Here is a 9229-nt window from a genome sequence, read left to right as displayed (position 1 = left end):
ACACACACACACACACACACACACACACACACACACACACACACACACACACAGTGTTTTCATTATGTAACACTCGTGTTTGGAGTGAAGCAGTGGGCCTCTGTTCTTTTTTTGGCAGGGGGGCCGTGATGGGCCCCAGAGTGTTTACATTACTCTCAGGAGACGGAGCATCAGCACATATTGCATGGAACAATAAAAGAAGCTGTCGGGCCATCACATTGAGAGGAGCGACATGATGGCGTCATGGTGACCTGAGCCCTTAAGATGGGAATCGTCGCTCAACAGTTGACGGTGAGTGCAGAAACAGCAGCCCTGTGCGTTTGTGTGTTCTCTGTACTGTGGGCTGAAGAGAGACAGAACCTCTGGCCCGTAACAATGTCTATCGCTCTCTGACAGCAGGTGAGGCTGACACGTCGCTGAGGTGAAGCAGAGACACTCAGGTGCACGGTTTGTTTGTGTAGCCAAGTAACAAAAAGTTAAACATCACATAACAGGAGTTTAGCAAGGTGTGTTTATGGATGCCGATGTGCCCTGGGTGTCACTGGAGAATGGAGTGTCGGGGTTCATTAGGGATAACTAAATGGAAAGAAAGAGAGAGCTTGGACTGTTGCTGCATGAGACCGTGGCCGTGTGGCTCATCACCCCACTCTAGTGGCGCAGTTATAATACATACTGTGTATTGTTGTTGCTGTTCAGCTGGCTAAAACTGATACAGATGGGGCCAACTTAAAAGCTAAACCAACATTTAGTATCTCACTAAAGCCTCCAGAATAGCTGCAATGCACCTTAGCATAGAGATATCTTTATAATTCGACTGGAGGGATGAACACCATTCTTCCAAAAGATATTCCCTCGTTTGGTGATTTGACATTGGGAGTGGAAAGAGCTATCCAACAGATGTGTTAAAAGTCCAACTGTAATCACATTCAGTCATCCATTTTTTAAGTAAAAACAATAGAGACAAAGTAAAAAAACTTGCCCTACACGTCCTGTATGCTGCGATAAGCAAAAAGGAATTTAATTTCAGTTGGACTTTAAAGGTGTACATATGGTAACTGTCATCAAACCAGTCAGTGACCCCTGCCCTGTATGGAAGCTGCAGATATTATATTTTTCTTTTTTTCAGGGTTTTCCTTTGATTTGTCACCTGTCTGTATATCCCAGACACAAAAACAACAGCCATTCATCTGATACAAGGACTTTGAACTCTTACTTTTTGTTTCTGGATGTTGATGTTTCCCTTAGCGCTACCGTTGAGTAGGCCATTTGCAGGATCTCTCCTGGAAAAAACAGCCCCATCAGGTTCCTCCTGGTCAATGATGCGGTTCTGATTGGACAGAGCATGGCGGCTGGCTGGACCTTGGCTTACACTCTCGGTTTCTGAATCTGTGCTGGAGGTTGAACCACTCGAGGCAACCTCCACCTTCTCTGCTGGACTTCTGTCCTCAGAGAACACACTGACACTCTGGTCAGATGTACCCGAGTCAGTCCGTTTCCGTGACAAAAGACCAATGCTGTCTGAAGCTCCGGAGCCCAAACGTGGTCTGACAGAGTCTGAGACATCTGAGCCCAGTCTTTGTCTGACGTAAGACAGAGAGCCGATGCTCCGCTCTGATGCCCCAGAGTCTAGCCGACCACGCTGTAAGGGACTCTGGCTTCTGTCTGAGGCTCCAGAGTCCAGGCGAGCTCTGTAGGCTGAGCCCAGACTCTTCTCTGAGGACACAGACTCCAGATTGGGCCTTGAAAGCACAGAAGTCACACTGCGGTCTGAAGCTGAGGAGTCGGACCTTTGACGATGAGACAGGACAAGGTCAGGCTCTGTTATAGCAGCCTCTCTCTGAGGCTGGATCAGCAGAGGTCCAGGGTCATCGTCCTTCACCAGGTGATCCAGAACCAACACCATGTCTGAGTTTGAGCCTGCAGCAGAGAACACAAATGAATGCCTTTCTGTACCTTGTGCCTTTCTGATTTTGAACAAAACAAACACACATTCTCACATTCCTTCAATTCTTCCTGTCATATCAGTAGAACAGCAAAGTAAAGAGGCTGTTACAGTACATTAGCAAAGGGAACAGTAGGTGGGGACGTTTGAGGTTGAAGCGATGAAAATGAAATACTTATGGTGGCACAGAGGCCTGCATGGGAGGCCAGGCTAGAAAATATCACTCGAGGATCACAGAGGAGGCACGTGGAGACATGAGGGGATGTAGGCATTTCCTCCAGACTGGCCTCAGTTCCTGAGCAAGATTTGTGAGATTGTGCCGGTGGATGTGCGTAAAAGCAAAGGAGGGGGTCACAACTAAAGAGAGGGAGCATGTGGCTTAACCATAGGCAGTAAGCAAGTACAAGAAGTCAAGGATGAAGTGGGGGTGAAATAGGACAAGTACTTCCCCTCCCCTCTGTCCAAGCTCCTTCACTGCTCCTTCTCTCCTCAGGAAACCACACTCTAAACAACACAGTGCTGCCCACATCCTCCCTCTGTGAAAGTCTTTACCTCTAACACCCCCATAGTGCTTTTAGTGATTGAAATATCTGAAAACAGAGAAAACCAAGGGTGTATCAGATTCCCACATCCCACGTACACACCAAGGCATGAACACACTTCTGTGGGACCTGTGTTTGCACAAACTCTGCAACCAAATGGGGTTCAAGTATGCATGCCTGTCATTTACAAACCAAATCAAAGAGTCTGATCGGCAACTGCAGAAATCTCTTTCAACTTTAACTGACAAGACAGGCTTGATTTAAAGCAGCTGATCTTTATTAGTTATTTATTGTGTAACATCTACTATTAAAAGATTCTCGCTACATTTTGAACAATTGGTTTATAAATGGCAGCAAGTTGTTTGTTAAACAAACCAGATGATTATGTAATACGGTCTGAATAGAAAAGGTGATTATGATTCGGACAATAACTGGCTGCCATTCCCACATGTGACACTATGCATGGTCTACTAGAGAGCAATGTCTATATCTAATGATGCACTCAGCCCAAACTCAATTACTGCTCAACTAAAGTGAAAGACAAAACACATCGCTTCTTCTACAAACTCTCACGTTATTGTTCATGTTTTGCCATCGGGAAGCTGTCATGTCCATTGTATAGTGATTTCTGGGAAAATCCCTGTTGCTGCTGGGTAATGAAAGGTTTGCTTTTTTTGCTCTGAAATAGCTACAAAAGCAGCCTGGGTTGTGCAATCTGCTCCCAGTCAATATATAGACCACAAACAAAGGCCAACGATGGATTTTTTTTACACTTCTTACACACTGAAGCAATGACCCGAGGAAAGCTTGTGTTTGCCGTTGCTGTGAACGGCTCAATGCAGGCTTTCCGACCGTTCTGTTACTATCAAAGTCTCATTCAAACGGGTGGCATTCGCTTTCATAATGGTACCATATAAAGAAAAATATACACTAGGCTATAAAAAACATGCAGAAACCATTTATGGCATCTAAAAAAAAAAAAGAAAAAAAAGAGTCTGGCTGACCAACTTATTTTTAGGTGATATGCCCATGATTCTTAGCCTTTTTGGCTTGTGACCATTCTTAGTGATCACTGCCCACACTTGACCTTTTGTTAAAGGTTGCATACGTCTCTGAGCTGTGAGAAGTCCAAGCAACGTTAGGTTTGCTGATAACATTTTGTCCATTTTAATAGTTTTTAGAGTCTCGTAGGTGTAAAATTCTCCTGATTTTCAGACGCAAAAACTCCAAGGTTTGAGAAATGACCATCATTTTGAGTGGTGTCTTCTTTTTTTCCTATTCTGTTAATCCTCTCAGATTTATCTCATGACCACCACCTCCATAGTTTACTGTTGCAGTGACCTGTAAGGTGCCACAGTTCCAGACCAAGGTCTCATGTGAGAGATAATGACCTGATATACAGTACATGCATGACTAGAGGCCTGTTATATATGGTCATACATGCTCCTGTGTTCAGTCCTTCACAGAAGTGTCAAAATTCAGTTGAGCAAGTTTCTCTTTCTGGGAACTTGAAGCACACAACACATTCCACTAAGCATCTCTGCAAACTTCAAACTACAAATTTCCTAACTCACAGCGGTACAAGATACAGTTTGCACTAGACTGCAATAACGCTGGACGCATGTTCATCGAGTTAAAACTTGTAAATATAAGCTTTTCTGTCTGCGAGGTAGAGGTGTGGAGGTATGTGTTTGTGCTGTGTTCAAAGAGCAAAAAGAAGCCGCCACTATTGTCCAAGTCAATCTCTTATTTTCTGCCACTTTCCCTCTGCTAGACAACCGCCCATTTAAGAACCACCGGCCCACCCTGGCTACACTGTCTTTTCCCAACCATAAACGCTAGTGTCCTAGTTGATTGGTGTCCAATTTAAAAGGCACCTTCCGCCTTTGCTTTTCTATGGTGACCTTATTTTGTTCACCCTTAGCTTCACCCTGGTTTAAATTGTAAGGTAGAGATAAATAAGGAACAGTGGGGAGTTTCTCCGCCAACACAACTAGGCCTTAGTTCTGTTCTGGTATCAGTTTTTTTTTTTAGCAGAGGTGTGGCTGTTGGGTTTCCTTTGTTGCTTCCCATAACCCCACCACCAACCCCAGGTCCATGAGGAGGACACAGGGAGCCAAGTCCAGGGCAGCCAAGGCCACACAGAATGACAATTATTATGGCTGTGAGCTCAGGGCCAAGTTTGGTCAGCCAGGCCCGGGCTTAAATAAAAGAAGAAAAAACTTTCATCTTCAGCCAAGGTTGATCAAAGTTAGATTTGCTATACGAAGAGGAATGTCTAATTAATAGTTTGTCCTGATGTGTTTAAATTGGGAAAGATGTAGGTAGATTTGTAACAACATTTATGACTTGTCAATAATGCACTTCTGTTGTTTCACAAGCTATTCATCGTCAGCTACACGCCTGCAAAGTTTCGAAAGCAAAGAAGTGAACGAAGCACATTCATCCCCGTCTGAGGGCTTGCATTCATACTAATTTATTAATGGTTAGGCTAACAGAGTGGTTAATGAATTGACTTCACACTTAAGAAGCCAAAGTCATTAAGCCTATGGCTGTGACTGACTCCAAACAGTTAATAAAGTTAGATGAAGGAGCCTGAACAAATATGACCTCCTGACCACCCCCTCAGGAGAATGGCTCCTTCAGCTGACTATTTTAACAGGCAGAGAGGAGGAAATTGCATCAAGACGGATGTATGCAGTCACATAAACGCAACAGAGGTGGTCAGTGTTCGAGTTATAAGTTCTTACCCAAACTTGACCTTTGGGTGAATGTTTACAGATAATAAAAGAGTCTATGTTGGCTAAACATGATAAGCGTGTATAGCTTGCAGACATTTTGTGTTAGGCAGTCGGTCACAACCAGTTTGGAGGGGAATTGGGTGTCTAACCTCTTCTCTGCAGCTCTCTGCTTTGTTGCGTCTGTTGCCCGTGTAACTCCTGGATCGGAGATCTGATACGCTCTCGCTCACTGTAACTCTCCCGCTCGGTCTCCTGTAAAGAAAAAAAAAGATCACACATGCTCATTGCATATCAATAAAGCTCCAGGTGTATAATGCTCTTTACGTTTCTCTGGTCAATCTCAAGGTCTTCAGTTTTTGATCTGATCAAAAACAAAGTTAAAACATTAGTCTACAATGTTTGAGCTCAGCTGGGGATCACAACAGTCTTTTGATGGAGGTTAAGGTCAACTCCTCTAGCCATGATAAGCAACATGCTTGTCCAGCTGGAAAAGTAAAGATCTGTTTAATTTTCCATTGTATACATTTGAGAGAGAGAGAGAGAGAGAGAGAGAGAGAGAGAGAGAGAGAGAGAGAGAGAGAGAGAGAGAGAGAGAGAGAGAGCCTGAGTGCCAAAATAGCCAACATATACAGTTGATGTATGGTTCATTACAGTGTTATATGTATGCTTTACAGCCTTACTTGACTGGGGTACAGCAGCTCACTCTCCTTCAATATTCCCTGCAGGCTGACTGCAGCACAACATTCATCTTTTTCGGAAACACTCTGGCCCTAACCTGCACTGATAAAGGAAAGTCGCAGCAGAGGGGAGATCTCAGAGGAGAGGCAGGAGTATTTTGGCATATGGAGAGGAAACGGGAGAAGTGTAGAGGGCAGGATGGAGTGGGGAAAGATGAAGATGCCGGCACTACTTTTGAGCCTCTGTTGCATGATATTGAACTACTCCACAGGAAAATCACCTGCACAAATAAGCCACACACGCACACACACGCACGCACGCACGCACCAAGGACTTGCAAACTTTCTAGGAAAGGGCAAAAAGCTCTTGCATGTGGAGCTTCAGGCGGTAGGTTTCATTCTGTAGCTCATGCAAAATGATTAACTATATCACGGCACAAGATCTGCTTAAAAAGGTGTTTCACAAGAGGCACCTTGGTTAAGAATAGTCCAACAAAAGGTTTGGGTGGATCCCAAAAAAACATACAGGACATGACCTTACATACTAAAAAAATATAACACCAGGTCTAAAGCCTAATATTACTTTCAAAAAGCTTCTGAAAACACATTCACAACCTCTCAAGCAAGCAAAGAAAACACACACACACCCAACCACACAATCACACACCACAATCAGTTGACCATGTGTATACTATGCCATCCCACACGTGAGGCTGGCACAGAGTGAAAATCGCATAAGTCACACATTTCTGTGTTTAAAAAAAAAGGTTTTTGATCAATGCAGTGTGTGATCAGAGACAGACCGAGCACAAAGCCTGCTTGAATTTAAACACAAGCCAGAGGCAGAGGTGAGAAAGGACTCAAGGCTTTCTGCTGCGTTGACTGTGAGCTTCCCCATGTTGAGCAGATTACACGGCGGACCGGTTCAATCACTGAAGACGAAATGTAATCAGACACTGGTGCAGGAGATGTCAACACAAACAGGAAAGGTGAATCTGGAATGGCATTGCGCAAGTTATTAACAAAGACATCAAATTTAAATGTGTCACATAATGTGTACAAGATGAGATTTAAATAAATAAGTAAAGTTTTGCTGCTAAAATCTTCCAGGAGAGATCTGTTAGGGAAAAAAATGTATATCTTCAAAAGAAGCAAGAAAATTGAAATACTACATGAGATATCATAGCAGTGTAAATCTACATACAAGGTGCTCCAATGACATTTTTGCACGCCTTTTTATTTTTCCAATAAAAGGAGCAAAAAACAAATAATCTGAGGAATGAAACAAAGTCTTCTCAGCTTTTAAAGTCAAAGCCAAATGTTGCTTATGCAGATTGGGAGTTAAGTGGAATGCTTATTTAATGAGTCATTCCAGCGTCTGATGAGTTTGGAGGACACAAACAGTATTCTGCAACAACACAAAAGATTTGAAGGCACTACAATGCAGTGGTGTGAGAGGTTACACACAAAAAAGGCATTCTCCTTCTGAGTGGAGTCACTCAATCAAAGAGTCACAGGGGGAGATTATTGTGTTTGAGCCATAAACACAATTAGAGAGGACAAGTCTTTCCTCACGCGCCCCTCCTCTCCCTCTCCTGTTTTTTACCAGGAGTCAGACAGACAGCCATCATTTCACAGCTCCCACTAAACCACAGGGAACATATTTCCCACAGACAGTGAGGCAGAGGAAAAAAAAGGGAAGATAAAGTGGAACTGTAGAAGGAGACCAGAGCTCCGAGCCTGCTGCCAGCCACCATGCTATCATTAGTGGCTTCCCTCTGGTCCAAACAGTGAAGACCTGACAGAGTGGAACCAACACTGACACCGAACCACTCGTCCCACGTGGGCTCAGGAGCCTGATGTGTTGGACTATAATTGCAAAAACTTAAACCCGTAAACACAAAAACAACTGTCCTCTCTTGTGACCACAACGAGGCGTCGGCCATCTGGATTCCTCTGAACCCTCAACTTCACAGAAAAAACAAACAAAAAAACAATGAGACATTGCTGAGGCACACTCACCTCCTTCCCCAAGCAACTCAGACAGCTGACATCAGCTATAGAATAACACGCTGGGATTTAATGCTAAGTTTTCCATGAAAGTTATATCCATCACTATACTGTTAAGGTCAGACCTTTTAAGGGTCTTTCATGGCTTTACGTTGGAGACAGAAATAAACCTGGCAGTTTTTTTTTTCCATTACTGCAGCCTGATGAGCCACACACTCGGCTTACATCCAATGATATACAGTAGCTGGAATTAAGTTATAATCATCTCAGTATGATTGACACACAGACACACACAGACACAGACAAACAGACACACACACACAAACGAGTGAGGGAACCCACAAAAAAAACTCAGCCCTGAACCTCATTCCCATTTATACTTACTGCACATCATCACATGCCAATCTAAGCTTACTTTCTGGTCTTTTTTCTTCCAAAATGGATCTTCTGTACTTTTTTTTTCCTACATGTCATCTCCAAAGTGTGTTAAACCTTCTCTATTGCAAACGCTAGGCCCAGTTTAAGACATTTCAAATTACTCTATACTCAGGTCTCTTTTTGAAACATGTTTATGATGAGATCAGAGAGCAAACAAAACTGTCTGGAATTGGAACACCCATCCAACAGCCTACCTGAGCTCTCCCAAAACACCTAGACAGCATGCAAACTGTGACCTCAAAGACAAATGGCAGGCTCAATTGACTGAATACTTTGTCTTTAACTTGTTGAAGAATCCTTATCAAGTTTCATTCATTTCAGAATTAGGCACATTGTCAATGACCCAGTTTCATCTCATACATCATTAAGGTGATATCTACAGTACATCCTTAGAGTTAAACTCTTAACTTAAGTGAACAAAAATGATCAAACTCAGCAATAAACCATTATGTACACAAACCTGAAAGGCCAACAGAGAGGCAGGTACGTCCCATTCTTCTGTCAGTGAGAACCAAGCACAGTTCAGTGAGGAAACACGTTTAAATAGCCTTTCAGTGCATAAAAGATGAAAGACGGTCAAAGAGGAGTGTTTGGTCTGTGACAAAAAGAAGAAAAATCTGAATGACATCTACCTTCTCTTTGCTGACCCACTGCCTCTCTCTCTGTCTCCTTCACTCTCTCTCTCTCTCTCTCTCTCTCAGGAGTAACCCTCCTGAAGTCGTCCGCTACTCTGTTGCTCTACTCCCTGAGCCACATCATACACACTCAGACACACACATACACACAGCCACCCAGATACACCACCACCAACACACATACACACACATAATACCAACAAGCCACTCCTTAGACTTCCCCTCCCTCCCATTTAGTTTCCGA

At 43.4% G+C, this 9229-nt stretch overlaps 1 protein-coding gene across 7 annotated transcripts in view; it reads right to left on the bottom strand.

Annotated features, from left to right (window-relative positions):
• smtnb (smoothelin b) overlaps window positions 1-9229 on the bottom strand; it is a 49082-nt gene that overhangs the window by 19351 nt on the left and 20502 nt on the right. For 5 of the 7 annotated variants that reach the window (XM_034871749.1, XM_034871751.1, XM_034871752.1 and 2 more), the window contains exons 6-7: window positions 5375-5477; window positions 1214-1917 (exon numbers count right to left, since the gene is read on the bottom strand). In XM_034871749.1, the coding sequence (XP_034727640.1) occupies window positions 1214-1917; window positions 5375-5477 (807 nt within the window). Of the gene's footprint in view, window positions 1-1213; window positions 1918-5374; window positions 5483-8982; window positions 9174-9229 lie in introns of those variants that run through there. The other 2 variants (XM_034871756.1, XM_034871750.1) reach the window with 2 other exon arrangements.

This window comes from Etheostoma cragini, chromosome 5, assembly GCF_013103735.1.
Source record: "Etheostoma cragini isolate CJK2018 chromosome 5, CSU_Ecrag_1.0, whole genome shotgun sequence".
In the NCBI taxonomy this organism is placed as follows: Eukaryota; Metazoa; Chordata; class Actinopteri; order Perciformes; family Percidae; genus Etheostoma; species Etheostoma cragini.
The sequence above is the reverse complement of the archived record's forward strand: the minus strand, read 5'-3'. Positions and strand labels throughout refer to the sequence as shown.